Source organism: Thamnophis sirtalis, unplaced genomic scaffold (assembly GCF_051295495.1).
Source record: "Thamnophis sirtalis isolate CommonGarterSnake01/CBP01778 unplaced genomic scaffold, rThaSir2_p1.2 scaffold_11, whole genome shotgun sequence".
Classification (NCBI taxonomy): domain Eukaryota; kingdom Metazoa; phylum Chordata; class Lepidosauria; order Squamata; family Natricidae; genus Thamnophis; species Thamnophis sirtalis.
The window spans coordinates 22,553,058-22,572,465 of NW_028261391.1; the positions used below are offsets into that span (position 1 = coordinate 22,553,058).

The following is a 19,408-nucleotide window of genomic DNA, read 5'->3' on the forward strand; positions in this document are numbered from 1 at the left end:
AAGGAAGGCCTATTTGAAGTTGTAAAGTTTTCTGGGGGGGGGGGGGATAAAAAAATGGACACTAGAACCAGATAGTTATGCAATTATGTGTGACCCATAATTAGGCTCCAATTTTATACTATATTTTTACAGGTTTCATTTATGCATTTATGGAGCAGATTCTTTGTAGTTCAGGATTGAATTGTGTGGTCCTTGGTATACTCAATTAACCAATTTCATTACATTTATTTTGTACAATGACAATAAGGGCCATTCTATACTGTGAGCTTGGTGGTTTTCTTACAGACAGTTCATTACCAATTAGCTAATATCAATGCATGATTATGGTAGTTGATAGTTACCATGTGATGCACCCCTGCCGTACAAATCTCACACATCTGGACAACACCTGGTGGGGAAAGTCAGCTGAGCAAATTAAAGCTCACTGCCTCAGCTGATCTTCTCCATTCCTGGTTTGTGTGTGTGTGTGTGTGTGTGTGTGTGTGTGTGTGTGTGTGTGTGTGTAAGTGTGTAAGGGGGGGATGGGGATGCTCGTCCGTGGGTGGAGAGCCGACCTCGGTTTGGCTCGGGGTAGGGGCAGCAGCGAAAGGGCCAGAGGAAGGAGTGGGCGCTACCCAGAAGGGCGCCTCCTCGCCGGGGCTGGAGGCTGGCCAGGGAGGGGCCGACCCTCTGGGGCGCTACTTGAATCCGGGTGGCGTCCGCGCCCTCTCCAGCTCTGCGTCAGCCCGTCTCCCTGTCTCGTCGCTAGGATGCCTCGGATGGCGCCGGTCGTTCTCCTGCTGCTGTTGCCCGCCCTCTGCTCGGCTCGACCGAGCGCCGGTCTGCTGCCTCTTTCCCAGGGCAAGATCGATGCCTCTGAGTTGCAATTCTTGCGGGTCGCCCAGACGGCCGTCCAGTATCTCAACTACCATCAAGGCTCGCCCAGCTTTCTCCGGAAAGTCGTGCACCTCGCGAAGACCTCGGTCAGGGTAGGTAAGGGGGAAAAAAGAGTCCAAGTTCCCGCCTTGGATCTAATGGCTGCGGGGAAGGAAATCCTCCCGGCACGGTGTTTCCCACTGGCCCTATCCAGCTTCTTTACGCACAGCCCCTTCCCCCGACCACAATTGCAAGAGGGGGCTGCGAAAGGGGCCTTACTAAGAGATTACTTACTTACTAAGACTGGGTTTTGTCGGGAACGGTATCAGTTCTCCTGCTTCGGCAGGGGGTTAGACTAGAAGACCTCTGAGGTCCCTTCCAACTCTTGTTGTTGCTTCGAGGAATTTGCAAGGAAAACAAAGCTGCTTTAACATCTTACTGCATATGAGGCAGCGTACAAACTAGTTAGACCAGGGGTCACCAACATTTTGGACCCAGGGGACACTAAATTCATAATTAAATTAAATCCCAGGGACCACTAATATGATTTTTTAAAAAAAAAAAGATAAATAGTATTTAGTGCAATATAAAAAAGGCAAATAATTTTTCCACGGACCTCCAAAATTTTCTCACCACTGGTTGTTGACCACTGAGTTAGATTGTCATCCTTAGGGAAATTTGTCTCTTTACACCTCTCCCCTTCCTCATTCAAACTTATAATTTCATTCCTTGGTAAAAGTTTCTTTGTAAACTTTGCCTGCATGAAAAAGACAAGCCGCATCTAACTAGCCTAGCCTCAGTGACTCTTTGGGGAAGGCAAATCTGACAACCTGATGCCCTGAGGAACTATGAGAGTCCCACACAGGATTGGGAGGGGGCAGATCACTTTGGGGGGGGGGTATGGCTGAGGCTGAACTAGCCAATCCCACCAACCCCATCCCAATACAAAGGAAGAATGACTTCATTCTTGGCTCCTTGAGGGAGCTTGTTGTTAAATAAGAGTTTTCCAGTTAGAGATTGCGATTGTGTGAGGTCAAATTGGTGTTGACTCTTAGTTACCTTGTAGATGGATTTTCTCCGTGATGATCTGACCCTAACTTGGTCTTTCAGGTTTTTCAGTAGTATTGTTGCTGGATGTAATAGTCTTTCCTTTCACTCTTCAAAACATTAAATCCTTTCCTAGAGAACGAGATCTTCACATAGTGTGTCTGAAGTAGCATAATTTGAGCCTGGTCATTGATGCCTCTACTGATAACTCTGGGCTGAGAATCCATCTGTTTTATTAGGTGTCCAAGTATTCTCAAGAATTTTCTCCAACACCATAGTTCAAAATGGCCAATACTCATCCTCTCCGGCTTCTTCAAAGTCCAATTTTTGCTTCCACACTGACTTCTATTTGCATCTGTGAGTGTCACAGAAAATGCCATCACTTGCATGATTCTGATTTTTGTAGGTAAAATGTTGGAACATCTTAAATACCTTTCCCAAGGCTTCATGGCTGGTCTACAAAATGGCATATCTATGGCATAATTCTTGACAATGTTTCTTGTTCTTTTCTTTTGATGTCTATGGAGATTCTCAGTCATCCAGGTCATAGTTGTCCCAAAGATGCTTTTTCAAGAGGCAACTGGATTTTCTGGTTTTTCTTTGAAGAAGTTTCACTTCTCATCCAAGAAGCTTCTTCAGCTCTGTTGATGTTCTTCAGATTCTGTTTTCTGTTGATGGTTGATCCTAAAAAGCAGAAGTTATCAACCACTTTGGTATCTCCAGTTCAGTTCTAAAGCTGGTTGTTCTATCTGTTGCCATTAACTTTGAATTCTTTAACATTCATTTTAGTCCCACATATTTACTGTGCTCCTTGACTTTTATTACTAGAGCTTGAGATCCTTTGCAGCTATCCAGACAGTCTTTTCAACATCTCACAGGTTGTTTTTTTCTTCAGTTTTAAAACTATGTTTATCTTCTACCATCTAGTTTATCTTAGTATGTAAGATAACCATGGGGTTGATGATTGCCTTGCTGAATCCACCATTGAGAACATTCCGAGTGCCCTTGATAAGAATTTTATCCACTCATCAGTGGGGGGCTTAAATGCCTTTGTTTGACTTTTCATTTGCAAGTCTTATAAACAACACTGTAAGTGTTGTAAGTGTTAAGTGTTCTGTAAGTAGAGAGTAAGCATGGGTGATGGGGAGAGAGTAGCACATTGCTTATTCAAATAATTGAGTTCTTACATAAAGAACATTGTGATGTCCTTTCATTAAACTCTCTTTTGCAAACAACATCCTTGGAAATGAATGTGGCTAAGGCAGAAAAGAGTACTTCCTGAGGCTTAGAGACTTGATGAAAATCATGCTTAAATCTGAGCCCCGTGTTTGGCTTTTAAGTGGCTAATATTGCTAAGAAAACAACATCAAAATAGAATGAATGTGCTAACAGCAGTTTGCAAAAAATACTGCACAAATTACCATCAACATGTGCAGTGATATTAAAAATGACATTGTTTTTTAAAATGTTTTTCCTAGTTTTGTAACCTGCCCACAATCTACTGGAGTTAGGTGACCAATAAATTTAAATAAAATAATTACATTGATAATCTTACAAATAACTATCCCTCATTTAACTGGAAAAGGAAGGGTTTTTTCTTGAAGGTATTTAATCTTCAAATCTTAGTCCTATTTTGCTTTCAACAGATTAGAGATAAGAAGGCAGATAGGGTGATTGTTTCTTGCTGACTTTCCACCAAACAATCTGGTGACTCAGATAAAATCTTAAGACTTCTCAAAAGCAGCTGCATCCTTTACTGCTGCTCAATGGATAAGCCTTCATGAGTTCAGAGGTTTACTCTTTTTGGTCTCAAAGCAATAAGCATAATCTGATGGCATTTCCCTCATTCTGAGCTTCATCTCTAAGAACTCTACTCTTTGTAAGCATTGGTAATACTACTCACCTATATAAAAGACCTTTCTGGTTCTATTATTTTAATCATAAATGGGTGGGCTTTAGCATAGGTTTTTAGGTGAGTGACCACAAGCTTTACACAAACCACTTTATGACCAGTTCCCACAGCTTATTAAAAGCTAGATCACCATGTTTTTAAAATCTGAGTTCATTCCTGGTTGGCCATACTATTTGAACTCTTCCCATCCATTATAACTTCAGAATTCCCAGCTACCCTGGCCAAAGGGAGTTGTAATCTAATTAATACAGTTGGCCTAACACATTCTAACAGAAATGCTGGCTAGGGAATTTTTGAGAGTTAAAGTCCACACATCTTAAAATTGCTGAGGTTGAGAAAGTGACTAGTTAGAAGACTGAATAGTGACTAGCCTTTCAGCCAGTTTAGTCACATTTTTTTTTCTTTGCTGATTAATTGGTGATTAGACAATATTTGGAACATGTGAAAAAAATTGAACTTTAAGCACTAAACTTGGTTTGTGGGAATGTAATTAATGCAGGGACTTATTCTGTCTCCATTCTGCCCAGGAAAAAAAAAGGTTTTCCTAAAAGCAGAATAAATCACCACCCTATTTTCTTAGGATTCCATAAACATATATCCCTAATAATAAGAGACAGAAAGTCTGTACCACATATGAAACTGTATAGATTAAGACATTGTGTTTATTCAACAAACTATAGTAAAGCAAAATTGTGACATAACAGAGAGCAGATTGTCCCTAGTGTTTTTTCCCAAAATGTTGTCATTTGAAAGTCAGAGGGTGGAAAGATAGCTTCACACATTGTGTTAAGCTGTGGTTTGTTTAATCATGGTTTAAACCGCTCCTGCTTGGATTCAAAAATATACCAACCCCAAACCAAGCAGACTTCGTTTTGGGTTAATGCAGTATGACCATAGCCAGAAAAATAGTGGTGAATTTTAGTCATATCTCCTCATCCTTCATACCAAGCTTCATGGAAGTATCGAAGTCTGAGTGCCAACCTTATGCAGGTGATTAAGAAAGAAATGCTGCATTTAAAATCACTTTCAGGTTGTAATCTCTGCCTGTGTATCTTTTCTTATTTTGCAATAACCTACATAATATTATACAAACTCTCTGTAGAAACATTTTTGAAGCAGGCAGCAAAGATCTTGAGGTATTTTCTTTTTACCTTTTATGTTTACAGAAGAACAAAAGATAAAAGTAAGCAATCTCTGAAATGTTTTATAAAGCAAACCAACTGGCTGGCCAAAACTAAAAGAGAATCTTAGTTAAAATTTCCTTTATATAAAATGTGTGCTTTTGAATGCAATATGCAGTGAAGTTATTCTTCTGAGGAAAATGCTATTCCTGGATTTAAAACAAAAAGTAAATGCACTACAGTTTATGGGTCCAAAATACTTGTTGAGTTTTGGCTGCTTCTTTGATGCATGTTCTGCATAAATTGTTGGGAACTATAAAAGTTCGGTATCTTTTATATACGCTTGGCATAGAAAAACTTGGTGGATGTCTGTTTGCTGAGCCTTGCTTTAATTTATGTTTCTTGGCTGACCAGAAAAGGATTTGTCCAAACAATTATTCACAATACTATTCAGCTCATTTCATGTGTTTAAAAAAGTTATTGTTGGTTACTACTTACTGGGATTTATTTTGGTGCATTTACTGACTTAAAACAAGGAGCCCAGTGGCTCTGTGGTTAGGACACTGGGTTGACAAGTAGCGAGTCTTTGTTCGAGACCCAAATCCTGTCATGGGGCAGAGTGAGCTCCTATCCTTTGTTCCAGCTTCTGCAGAGTACATGAAAGGAGCCCTCAACTCGATATCGCCCAGGCAATGATGATGTCCGGGGCTTATCCTTTCAACCTGGCTCCATGCTTCCAACATGAGTGTGATGTAAGCAACATCAAAAACCTCATGCCATAATAATAAAAGTGTTAACATAGGCCCGTGGTGGTGAACCTATGGCATGCAGCGCCATCCCACGCAGCCTCGCTGGCTCCTCTTCGTGTTCCTGTGCACACATGCACACTGGCTAGCTGGCCTTCGTGCAGGTGGGAGTGCCAAAATCTGGAAGAGCAGCATTCCGGCAAGCATGTGTACACCGGCACCCAAACTTCCAAGTTTCTGTTGCGTGCATGCTGTTTGTCAGGCCCGTGCCCGAAACTAGAAATTTGGGCTCCAGCACATGCATGTGCGATGGAACACTCTTCTGGATTTCAGCGCTCCAGCACACACAAAGGCCAGCGAGGCTGCACGTTCCTTGCAGGATGGTTTTGCGTGCAATTTCCAGCAGGCAGAGTGGCACGCAGGTATGAAAAAAATTCACCATCACTGACATAGGCATTTCCAACCTGTGGCACTAAACAGCTAGTAATGCAGCCTCCACGAGACCATAAACCTTCAGCATCATTATGTGAGTTCTAGCAATATTTATATACATTAATTATCTATTTTATACGCTGCCCAAGACAAGTCCTCTTCATTCAGTGCAACCCAGGCAAGCCAAAAAATTGGATAGCTCTGTATTAATGTTTAAGAGCCATGCTGGTCCAGTGGTTAGACCGCTGACTGCAATTTGGCAGTTCGAATCTCACCAGGCTGAAGGTTGACTCAGCCTTCCATCCTACTGAGGTGTGTAAAATGAGGACCCAGATTGTTGGGGGCAATATGCTGACTCTGTAAACCGCTTAGAGAGGCCTGTAAAGCACTGTAAAGCGGTATATAAGTCTAAGTGCTATTGCTATTAAGTTGACTCAGGGCCTTGGGCTGATTTTGTTGCAACAGGCTGCTTTTATCTAATCTGGGCAGGGTTTCCCTCAATTGTTTCCACTGTGAGGAAATCCGATTGCGGAAGCCGAACCCACTGAACTGCCACTAACAGTTTCCTTCACTTTTCTCTGGAAGTTAAGCAGAGACATACGGTATGTGGGTATACATAGATAGGAAACCATATAGAGGTTCCAGGGTTTAGATGAGATTGACAAGTTGAAAAAAAAATGAAAGAAAACTTTCGTGATCAGGTCACCAGGACACAAGCTTGACTTGAGAGTGTCTTGACTGTCAGGGTTCCAAGTAACACTCATAACAAAAGAAGACTCCGAGGCTTGAAGTTTCTCAAAATTCCATTTTATTAGAGATGTCATATTGCCAAATCTGGGAAAACCAGAATCTGAAAGCGTCCAGGTTTTCCCCACCCAAAAGAAAGTACAAGCCACATGCCTATCACGTGGTCCAATCAAAGCACTGTCCCAACTGGAGATGCCACCCAGTCACACCCCTCCAGGTGCAGGGTGGATTGTCCTTGACTCTTGCAGACAGGAATGTTATTATGACTATATATCTCCCCAGCTCCATACAATCTCGCCCTCCCAGTTTCCCACAGCACTAAATGTGGGAAGATCCAATGCCCAAGATAGCTCCCAGGCCTGACATTTACATTTTTAATTTTCAAAAGCAACACTTGCAGTTGTGTGTACTGTTTAGAATACACACAACAGGACTGTCACATAAAGCAAGGGTGAGAAGCCTAAAGTTTTTATTAGTTATATGAAAAGGCAGGACTGAATATTTGACAAAACACCATTTTCATTTCAAACAATCAATTGTTGCAATGATCAATTCTGAGTCCACTCCTCGGTATTTTCTATTTCAACCATCAACTAAAGTTTAATAATGAAAAGTAACCATTCTGCTTTGGTCATCATGATATGAGAAATATTGTGCCCAGATCTAGTACTGCACTTTAGGAAGAATTCAGGGAAATTTGGATCAGATTAGGAAAAGAGTACTGAAGATTATTAGGCGACAAAAATATAAGCCTCCCTGAACAGAGATTGAAGAAATGGTTTAGCCTGGAGAAAAGATAATTGAGGGAGGACTGTTTATTTAAAATATTTATATACACTTTCTGTTTAAAGAAAGTTTAAATAAACTATTTAAATAAAAATTACATTTATGGTTTAAAACAATAGGTTAAAACAATTAGCTTATATTAAAATGTTCAAAAAAAAATCAAATGCACCATCCCAAATAAAATCAGCATATTGAACAAAAACAGAAAATAAAAGCAGCAATAAAATGTTTTAAGATCACAGTCAGATGAACGTTGTTAAAAGGCCGAGGAGAATAAACACAACTGGCTCCAGAAAACATAGTAAGGACAGTACTGGGAATACTTTCCAAAATTGCGGCTCCCACTGAAGAAGCCTGTTCCGAGATAAGACACTTGTTGCAATTCAGCATAAAAGGAGGGAGGATTATACTCAAATACTTGAAAGGCTGATCCTTAGATGGCCAAGACCTTTTCTTCAGTTTTAGAGCACATCTGGAATTGTGCAGTGATTTTGAGTTATAGAAAAGCACAGTCTGATGCAATCTTAGCAAAAGCTTTCTGACAGAGCAATTTGACAGTGGGATTGAGATCATCATAGACTTCCTTTCTACAGATATCCTCAAGCATGCTGGACCGTCATCACTCTGGCTTTCCTGCATTGAGCAAAGCAGCTAGATTCAGTCACTTGACTACTTTCTTCCAGTTGTATGTTTCCAAGATAGCAATAGCACTTATATATCACCCTATAGTGCTTTACAGCACTCTCTGGGCAGTTTACAATGTCAGCATATTGCCCCCAATAATCTGGGTCCTCATTTTACTGACCTGGGAAGGATGGAAGGATGGGTCAACCTTGAACCCATCAGGCTCGAACTCCAGGCTATGGGCAGAGTTAGCTGCTAATCCCTGTTACTAACTCTTGCAAAAAATTAACAGCTCTTGGCTGCATTTGGCAATATAGGTAGTCATCTACTTACAACTGGTTGGTAAATATAAACAACTGCTCAAAATTACAACACGCCTGGAATGGGAGCTTTATGGAGCACTTCTGGCCATCCTGTCATGCCACACAAATGGTCCCCCAAGTACTCAAATATGCATGATTGTATTTGGGTACTTGGCAACTGGGTCATTTTTACACTCGGTTGCAGCATCTCACAACCATGTGACTCCAATTTGCTATGTTTTTCCTGGCTTCTGGCAAAAAAATCTCCACTCATGCAAATGGGTTTGCATATATGACCGCAATCATTCACTTAACAACTGCTATAAAAATGACATAAAATCAGATCTGGCTACATGGGTGTATGACTTACTGTATGTCCATAATGACTTCTGGCCAGAAATCAGGTCCAATTGCAGTTATAAATCAAAGACTATTTGTACTCTAATGCTTAAGCAACCCTAAATATTACAGTATATAAGTTTGTAAAAATAAGATCACTTCTTTGAGTACAAAGTTCCAGGAATTTTTCAGAAGGAAAAGCTAGTAGGGAAAAAAATACATGATGGCTATTCATTACATAGAAGTACATAAGTGCTTATGTTAAATATTCATCATTTGAGCTTCATTATAAAATTAATGCGTGACTTGTTTGAGAATCCTGAAATATCTTCTTTTTTTTAGGATGATAGGCACAAAGCAAAAAAGTTTCATTACATCCCAACCACATTCGGTTTTGCTAACATTCCTGAAACAACAGAAGCAGGACTACTGCATAAAAGCTATATAGTGTTTTAATGATCTGCCACTTTAAAAGATGTTTGTGTGGTGTGTGCCATACATATTATTAAAGTGTAACCTTAGCTTATATGTCTTGCAGAATATCCCAGGAGTTGGACATGAGTATTCCCTGCGGTTTTATACAAAACACATTCAAACTGGGGTAAGTGGATTGTTCTACTTTCTGTAGAACAATTTCTGTAATATAATTTTTGTTCCTGGCATCAATGCACTGGAAATGAGCCATGATATCTGCTTTCTTCAGCATCCTATCTAACAAATTCCATAGAGTGTTTGGATACAGTGAGTTCCTCATTGTATAGTTGAGCAGAATCCATCCATCCATTCATTCGATTTATATAGCCACACATCTCATATAGCAACTCTGGACAACTCACAGTATGTAAAACCAATGCAAAACGTGATATTAAAAAAAAAAAATCCCTTCATGTCATGGGTTCAGGCTATCTGAGAAATCAATTCACCCCAATGGGGTTAGCCTACCCCATTCGTGCCAGCAGAAGGAGCAGCCAGTGGATGCCATCAGCTGAGGCATTTCAGCTGGCAGGATGCAGAAGAAGAGCCTTTTCTGCTGTGGCTTCTTCCCTCCTGGGTCAGATATGCTCCTGCCCTTTTGGCCTTCCAAATGAGCCTGATAAACCTGGATCTACCAGCTGGCCTGTGGCCCTAATGGGAATGTGACATTTTGGAGGAGGCTAATGGAGTAGAAAACACCCCTTTCTCCTATCTCTGCCCTAGCTCTCCATCCTGCTTAGTTTTATTTTCATTCAATTTTTTAAATTTAAGATCTTTATTTATTGTTTTATTCTCCATTTTATCTAATGTCTGTAAGCCTCCTAGAGTTGCCTTTGGGCAGTGGTGAAATTCAACAGGTTCTGACAGGTTCTGGAGAACCGGTAGCGGAAATTTTGAGTAGTTTGGAGAACCGGCAAATGCCACCTCTGACTGGCCGCAGAGTTTGGTGGGAATGGAGATTTTGCAATATCCTTCCCCCAAGAGTGGGCAGGGAATGGGGATATTGCAGTATCTTTCTCCTGCCACACCCACCAAGCCAATTTGAATTTCACCTCTGCCTCTGGGATGATGAGTGACATACAAGCTTGATAAATAAATAAAGCACAACAACACAAGCAGCAGCTGAGAAACTAAATCAATGTAAACCGTGTAGTGCAACCCAGGTTTTCACCCCCACTTCACAGGTGGTATTCAGCAGGTTCTGACCAGTTCTGGAGAACTGGTAGTGGAAAATTTGAGTAGTTCAGAGAACCGGTAAATACCACCTCTGACTGGCCCCACCCCCTTCTATTCTCGGTTCCACCACAAAACTGCGCCCGACTAAACCACGTCGCTGACGTCATCAACAGGGCGACAATAGCGCGGAGACAGAAACACGCTGTAAACCCTAAACCTAAAATTAACCCCTAAACCTAACCCCCCTAAACCTAATCCTAAACCTAACCCTAAACCTAACCCTTAACCTAACCCTAAACCTAATCCTAACCCTTAACCTAACCCTAAACCTAATCCTAACCCTTAACCTAACCCTAAACCTAACCCTAACCCTTAATCTAACCCTAAACCTAACCCTAACCCTTAACTTAACCCTAAAGCTAAACCTAAACCTAACCCTTACCTTAAGTTGAATCGGCTTGCTTTCAAAGCGCTATTTAAAGCACCCTTCTTTCTCCGCGCTGGCTGTTGTCGCCCTGTTGATGACGTCAACGACGCGGTTTAATCGGGCGCGGCTTAGTCAAGCGCGGTTTTGATGGGTCACGTCTATTCTCTGCCTCCCGAGTCCCAGCTGATCGGGAGGAAATGGGGATTTTGCAGTAACCTTCCCCTAGAGGGGGGAGGGAATGGAGATTTTACAGTATCCTTCCCCTGCCATGCCCACCAAGCCACACCCACAGTAAAAAAATTGAATCCCACCACTGTCCCACTCCAATCCCATGCTTGGGAATACAACCATGTCTTAAGGGCCACATGAAAACCTGACAAGGTTGAGAAAAATCTAATCTTGGGCGGAATGGTTTTCCACTTGACAGACTCTCCAAAGATAACATTTTTCAATGACGGGACCTGCAGAATGCCTCTTCTATTGGATCGAATAGGGTGAGAAGACACAAGTGGGGGAGAAGTGGTCCCACAAATAACCTAACTCTGCACCTTGGAAGGTTCTGTACATGACAACCAGCACATATGTAACTAGAAGCACATTGGCAAGCAATGTAGCTCATGGAGCAGAGCTTTAACAGGTTCATACATGGGCATAGCTGTCTATATCACAACATCTGCACCAACTGCAGCAGCGCTACATGGAGTGCATTGAAGCCATCCATTTGAGCAGAAACTCTGGGGATAAGAAAGAATAAATAAAATGAAGTTTGCAAGAACCTTCCTGGCCATGGCTGGCAGCTTTTCATTAAACAGGAGCTGACAGTTTAGGAGGATTCTCAGAATATGCAATCAGTTCTCTTTCAGGCAGTGGAACCTCATCCAGAAAAGAGATGGCAAATCCTTGACAACATGGGACCTTAATATGCAGAGCCACAGTCTTGCTAGGAGTGAGCAGAACCTGCCCCTCCCCATCCAGATTCCCATAGCCTCTAAACACTAAGGATGACCTCCAATGAATCATTTGGTCAAGCCAAGAGACGTGACGCTGGGTATCATTAGCACTCCATTGGGTCCTGAGACACCCAGCAAACTAGGAGTTGTGAGCTAAATAAAGACTGGAATCACTTTGCATTGCCCCCTATTCCCAATCCAAGGGCAGAAGACATGTCTACCCACATTCTGTGTCACTACTGGTCGGAGGAGTGCAGTACCAAGCAGCAGTGATTTACACCTAGTTAGATGCCTCCATTCAATGGCTTTGGGGGTACTGTTAGAGCAATATTTCCTTCCCTGAAATATGGGATTGCAAGTGGAGAAGTTGTAGGATTTAATTCTATGAAAGCTTACCTTTCTTTCATTGTTTCTATCTCTGATCAACTTACATTTTTCGCACTGCATTATGCTTGAATTTCCCTTATCTTTGGGATCTTTTTGGAAGAGATAAAGTGTAAATAGACCTCCTGGTTGCCCCTGGCAATAGCTTCTATGCCTACAGCAGAGAAATATTTATCCCAGGTGTGTTTTAGAAAATAGCAGTGAAAAGGATTTTGGAGTCAGAGCAGTGATAATATAAATACTGATTCTTTTTTCTCTCTGCAACATTTACAACATTCGCTTCCATTGCCCCTCAAGTGGTTTTCCACCTTAGAAGTGGCATTGCCCATTCCGTAAACAGTTTTTTCTTTTTCATAGTCTGCTGCTAGATCGAGTAAGGATAATGTAGCAAGGAAGTTTGGAAGAAAACAACCCCATATGTTATTTTCTTTTGTTTTAAAGCAAAACCTAGGAAAATGCAGTGCAATTGTACTCTACAAGAAGAAAACGTGTAAGCCGATGATTGAAATCAGTTGCACAGACAACAGAGATCCACCCCAAATCAAGAAGGACGACTACAACCTATTTACAAAACTTAAAGGTATATCCTGGAGAGGGAATCTTTTTCATAATCGCCCAGGACTACATGCCTCTCCCCTAATTAACCAATTTTTAGATTCGCACAATACATTGAGCAATGAATTTACCCAATGATCTGGTTTTGCAGAAGGTACAAAGCTCGGGGGGTGGGTGGGAATTGAGGCAACATTAAAACTAACCAAATTTAGCATGTTGTATCTTTAACTTACTTGTGTTGTGTAAAACCAGGCAACAGGTTCTGGATTTACGATGCTCCTTTCCTTTCAGTGTTGGTTTGGCAAATGTAAATATCCAAAAGCTGAATACAGGTAGCGTTTGAGCGATGACTGTAATGGAACCTGCCCATTATGGTCAGAAATCAGGAGGGCCATTAAGTAAACAGTCTCACTTAATGACCCCAATCCTCGTTTTCCCCAATGTATTTGTTAAATAAATATGAGTGTATTAAGTAGGGCCTGGCATGCCTTGGGTGGGGAGGATCCTGAGAAGACTAGTGCTTGCACAAGCCAACCTACAAGGTCTTTCCCTATCTTTTGATATAACCCATGCTCCATTTCCCATCCCTCAGGGTCCCTACAACCATTTGGTCCTCCTCTCCATCCTCTGTCACCAATTGTTCAGCTATCTTTCGAAGATCTCCAGAGTGGAGAAGATTGGGCTGGAGAAGGAGGACAGGCCAGTCTGTTCCTGGGCCATGTGGCACAATCCCACAAATGATACTTTTTTTTCGGAGTGAAAAATAATGCTGGCGAAACTCTTTGTCAGGGTTCAAAATAGCATCCAAAATTAAATCAGAATCCAAGGCAAAGTATTGCTCAAAGTTCCAATTTATTAAGAGACCCATGTTGGCACATCTTGAAAAACCTGAATCTGAAAGCTTCCAGGTTTTCCCCACCTAGTTGAAAGTTCAACACCTTGCCCCACACCCACAAATCCATCACATGGTCAATCTCCCACTGCCATGCTGGCAGTTCCACCCATCCAATTCCGGTCAGGTGCAGAGACAAAGGATGACCTTGGATTTCTAGAAGAAATTTTGTTTTGGTTACATGTTGTAAATTGCTTTGGAGAGGGTCTGTTAAGATTGAACAGTTGCTAAGTGACTGGTTTTAAGCCGATGACTTCCTGTCCTTTACTATGAATTTGATTAGCAGTCTAGCCTTTTAAAAACAACACACATATAGGGATGCAACCACATCTATGTGTGTAGTACTTTGACTCTGTACGCAAAGAATGAACAGTTCTGATTTTTCAGTTAGAGTTTTGCAAAGTTGGAGATGATATACCATATTTTTCGGAGTATAAGGCACATTGGAGTATAAGATGCACCAAGGTTTTGAAGAGGCAAATTTTTTAAAAAGTAGGTAGATAGAGGGAGAGAGAGAGAGAGAGAGAGAGAGAGAGAAATACAATAGGTAGATAGGAAGAGAGAAAGTAATTAGGTAGGTAGGTAGGTAGGTAGGTAGGTAGGTAGGTAGGTAGGTAGGTAGGTAGAGGGATAGAGAGAGAGAGAGAAATAGAGAAAGGGAAAAATACAGTAGGTAGGTAGATAGAGAGGTTAGGTAAGTAGGTAGATATTTCCAGGTGTATTTATCCATGTGCTGGAGAAGGAAATCGATGACAATCTGCAGCACCTAAAACTTTGTTTCGGCTGGCACAGCACTTGATCAGTCTAATTCTCATCAATCACTCTAACTAAAGTGCTTTCCAAAAGGAAAAAAAATAAGTTTTTGCACTCTGCAAACCTCCCAAAAACGGCCTGTTTTTCGTGAAAATGGGCCCGATTTTTTTTTCAAAAAGAAAGGCATGAATGGCCTTTGGGGAGATTGCAGATTGCTCCTGGGGGTGGGGGGCAAAAACAAACAAAAAACGGGCAATTTTTTCACAAAAATGGGCCTGTTTTCTATCAAGAAAATTCTGTGCATAGCCTTATGGAAGCTTATAGAATGCTCCTGGGCTGGCAGGGGGGAAATTGAGGAAAAATGAGTCATTTTTTGCTCATTTCTGCCCTCCCCAGCCCACAGGAGCTCTCCGAAAGCCTCCATAAGGCTATGGGGATTCGGGAGGCAAAAAAATGCTGTATTTGATGTATAAGATGCACCCAGATTTTCAGCCTCTTTTTTGAGGGAAAAGGGTGCGTCTTATACTCTGAAAAATACGGTAAATGCTAATCAAGATGTATCTCTAACTTCATCAAAGGATTGAGTGTGTGTTTGCAAATCAGATATAGCATATCTGCCTCTTAATAAAATGTATTAATGTTTGCTGATAAAAATTATCTTTTGACTCTGCATGAGAAAACCTTAAGCCTGCATAAAACCACTACACAACCCACTCAAATCTAGCTCAACTCCTAATAAGGTTGGCTTATAAAAATATTACTTCCTTTATTAATTTCTCTCCCTCTTTTGTTTCCTCCCCCTCCCCTGCAGCCACATCATCATCAGATGAATTAAAATATTTCGCCAACATTGGCAGCGGTTACATTGGGTGGCAGAAATCGAGTGAAAATGTGGGTTACATCATGAAGGAAATCAAAGATGTAAAGAAAACCGTAAGTGACAAGAAAAACTATACTTAAGAACCACGGGCTAAGTTAATCAGTAGTTAACACTGAACAACAATCACATTTTAGCCTACCATGTTTAAGCTGAACCTGTGTGTTAAGGTTATGGTTCAATGGGTTTCGGGGAAAACTCCTGTTAAATAAACACCAAAATGAAAAATGTAGAATAATAATTTGTATGACTAAGAACTAGTCAGAGATTAGAAATTCATTTTCTAAGACACTGGTGGCCTATTAAGTACAAAGGCTTCATAATTTTAATCTCTGGTTTGGTTCAGATTTAATGCCAAGGTTTTCAAGACTAGATTGGACAACTGATTGACCAGGATGGTATAAGGTCTCCTACCTTGACCAGGGGGTTGGACCAGAAGGCCTTCAATTGCCCTTCCAGCCCTATGATCCTATGTTCTTTGAAACACATATTTTGAAAAAGTGAAAGATACTGACAGTGAAGAGGAGGGGTAAGGTAAGGAAAAGAAGATGCTGGGAAGGTTTATCAGTTGTGATAGGCCAGTTAGATAGCTACTGTTAATGTCCTTGGCTTCATGCATAGCATATCATACTCAGCAACTGTTCCCCTTGTCCCTCAAGCTCTCTAAGGCAGCCTTCCTTAGCTGCCAATGTTTTTAGCTTGAAGCACAACATTAAGAGAGAGACAAAGCTAGAAAGACCTGAAGAGAATGATGGTGCAAGCTCAGAATCTGTGGAAAAAGAGGGACGGTACCAGCTCTGCTTGCTCCTTTAGACACTCTGGATTTTGTTCTGGCCCAAACCTGGAAAAACCAAAATGATCCAGGGTTCAAGTACTGCCAAACCCGTAGCCCATTCAGGATGATTTGACAGAAGTTCTGTAGTACAACTTCTGCAGTATGGGACATTGTAAAGAAAAGATGGTTTTACTAAAATGTCAGGAAACATCCAACGAGCATAAGCTAGTGATGGCTAACCTTTTCTGGACTGAGTGCCCAAGGCGTAAGCGCATGCACCCCCCCCAAAATGCAATGCGTGCACCCACCCCCACGCACCCATCCCTCCTACGTGCATGTGCGTGAACCCCTCTGCCGCATGTGCCCCTCCACCCATGTGTGGCAGAGACCCGAAGATCAGCTGGCCAGTGGGAAGCGCATGTGCATGCACAGTGGAGCTGAATTGGGGAGAAGATTTGCGTGCCCTAGATTCACCATCATGGGCATAAGCCATTCTGCACACTCAAAAAAACCACTTATCTCAGCATGCACCTAGTGCCTGAATGCTAAAAAGATGCTCTTTAAAATATAATTATCTTGTCCAGCCTTCTTTATTCCAACCTTTTTTTATTCCTTTCTGCCCAGGAACGTGGTGACACACTTGAATTTGACTACACCGTTTTGATGGGTAGTGATGTCTCAGAGGTATGGAAGCTTCAGTACTCAACAGTTTTGTTTTTATAAAATACTGAGCCTTTTATTTTATTTTAGCAGTATTGTTTTATTAGATGAATTAAGTCCAGTGACTATATAATAATCATTCCAATCTATTTTGTAAGGACATTCAGGGACATTACGATCAGGGAAGAAAAGTATAAAAATAGTTTATTAGGCAATTCTATACATGCTTATTCCAAAGTAAATCCTGCTAAATGCAGTAAGGTTCATGCCCAAGAAATTAAGTTTAGGATTGCAGCCAATACATACACACTCTGAAATATTACTAAAATTAATGGATTTCCTCCAAGTAGACTTACTCTTGTCTATTATTATTTTTACAGGATCTTTCCTGTCATATGCATATTACCTGGAACCTGGAGATGCCAATAAAAGTGAAATATGAGTGTTTTTCAGAAGACAGTTCTGCAGAATCCGCAGATAGCTCTGGGGAAGAGTCAGGTTCCTATGAATATTTCGTTGAAACTAATTTTTAAGTAGGGAGGAAAATCCTTCCGTTTGATGCAGTTGTAAACATTTTTGCAAAGGTGTAGCACATCTTTTGTTAACATTCCAAATTCAGTATTGAGAATCTTCTATCTAAATCAATGCAATCTGCCTGGAAGCTTTGCACTTGTCACTTCTGATCTATCGTAAATATCGGTTGGTTACTTTCATAGAAATATTCATTTTTACAGATATTTCTATTATATGGGAAAACTGCTGATGTGTCACTAAGTTTCTGACCTTAGAAGTAACTCATTATAAGGTATTTTTAAATATATATGAACAAAGGCCTTTGAAAATTTTAAAACTGCCATTTTAAATATTTGATAAAATATTTTTAAATTTTGGAAAATATTTGATGCTTAGATTTAACTTATCTTCAATAAAAGGACAAGAATATATATTTGTCGGTGTCATTTCATGTTATATCACCTGAGCTACAATATTTCAAAATTTGTTTTCAATGCTTTATATAATGATGTTTAAACAGGGTAGAAAATGGAGCCTGAACCTTCTAAGTATGTAATTTTAGGGAGGTTAAACTAAAATTGACTATACATTCTTCACCTAATTGAACTAAAATTTATCATAAATTCATCTAATTATTATTTTGAAACATAGAGGAAAAAGAATTTATGAGTAAATTTTGCAGAGCTGAGTGCCTTGGCTAGATGATGGGGAGGGGAAGCTAATAAATAAAATGTCGTTGTCAACGACCATATTTTTCAGAGTATAAGACGCATGGGAGTATATGTCGCACCAAGATTTTGAAGAGGCAAATTAAAAAAAAAAGTGTTTGCTGACCTCCCCAAAACGGCTTGTTTTTCACAAAAATGGGCCCGTTTTTGTCATTAAAAGGGCATGCACAGCCTTTATGAGGCTTATAGAGTGCTCCTGGGGGCTGGGGAGGGCAAAAATGAGCAAAAACCGTTTTTTGCTCATTTTTGCCCTCCTCAGCTCCCAGGAGCACTCTACAAGCCTCCTAAAGGCTATGCATGACCATTTTTCAAAGGAGGCGGGGTTTCAGGAGGCCAAAAATGCTGTATTCAGTGTATAAGACGCACCCAGATTTTCACTCTGTTTTGAGGGGGAAAGGTACATCTTATACTCCAAAAGATACGGTACATAATATATTGTTTTTTGAAAGACAAATTACATTTGAATCTTTGTTTAAGCAATAAAGAGTTTTAACACAGTCCCACAGCCCAGCTCTAATCTTCTGCATCTACATGCATTTAGAAGTGAGGCGTCCGATTGAAAGTGGCTCTTGCTTCAAATGCAAACTGCAGTTTTGCACAGCCTTAGTTCTATTGGAACAAAAGGTGTAGAGATCATTGAAACACAAACATTACAATCTGAATCCTTAGGTCTGAGGCTGGTTAATTTTTTAAAAACTACACGTTTGTTAGTTGCACAAACTGTATTCCTATTCAGACTGAAAGCAACCTAACTCATCCTCTTAATTGCAATGGGGATTTGTATACAATTCGTTTCTTAGATCAGAACAAACAGCTGATTTTAATACTTTAATTTCCATTAAACTTACCCTGGAATAATACTTGACCACTGTTTTCCCTTGATTATCTATGGAACCACACTCTCAGGTAGAAGTAGAACCGTACCCAACTTCTAGTCTTTGCAATTTATCATATTCAATGGAATCAAATCTGGATACAGGCAGTAAACCACCAAAGCGATCAGTTCTATTTGCATCCCATTAACAGTTCCAAACAAGGGATACGGGGATATGAATCCGTTAGGGATACAGACCATCCATTTTTGATATCATTCTTATACTTGGATACCATAGTTTAACGACCCCATAATCCCTTGCAGGGTGGAATCTGGGCAACTGAATGGAGCTAGCAGAGTGTTTACTGGCCAGATGCCCTTCCTGACGCCAATGTAGAGTTTTGTTCAGCAGATATATTCTCAGTGTGCCCAGAGGAATATCTGCCTCTATCTAGGATTGAACTCACAGCCTTCTGATTGTGAGGCAAGATCTTCACCTCTAGGCCACCACACCACTCT

At 40.8% G+C, this 19,408-nt stretch overlaps 1 protein-coding gene across 1 annotated transcript; it reads left to right on the top strand.

The window, feature by feature from the left end:
* The first annotated feature begins 689 nt into the window (after positions 1-689).
* Positions 690-17,776, top strand: LOC106545831 (ovocalyxin-32). The gene is made up of 6 exons (XM_014062500.2): positions 690-968; positions 9,450-9,512; positions 12,764-12,902; positions 15,334-15,455; positions 16,799-16,858; positions 17,215-17,776. Exons 1-6 carry the CDS (start codon positions 750-752, stop codon positions 17,365-17,367), a joined length of 756 nt encoding a protein of 251 aa, XP_013917975.2. The 5' UTR covers positions 690-749; the 3' UTR covers positions 17,368-17,776.
* Positions 17,777-19,408: the final 1,632 nt, after the last annotated feature.

Coding starts and splice junctions, on each gene's coding strand:
- LOC106545831 (XM_014062500.2), top strand. CDS start 750: ATGCCTCGGATGGCGCCGGTCGTTCTCCTGCTGCTGTTGCCCGCCCTC. Junction 12,903..15,333: donor CCTATTTACAAAACTTAAAG/GTATATCCTGGA, acceptor CCTCCCCTGCAG/CCACATCATCATCAGATGAA. Junction 15,456..16,798: donor TCAAAGATGTAAAGAAAACC/GTAAGTGACAAG, acceptor CTTTCTGCCCAG/GAACGTGGTGACACACTTGA.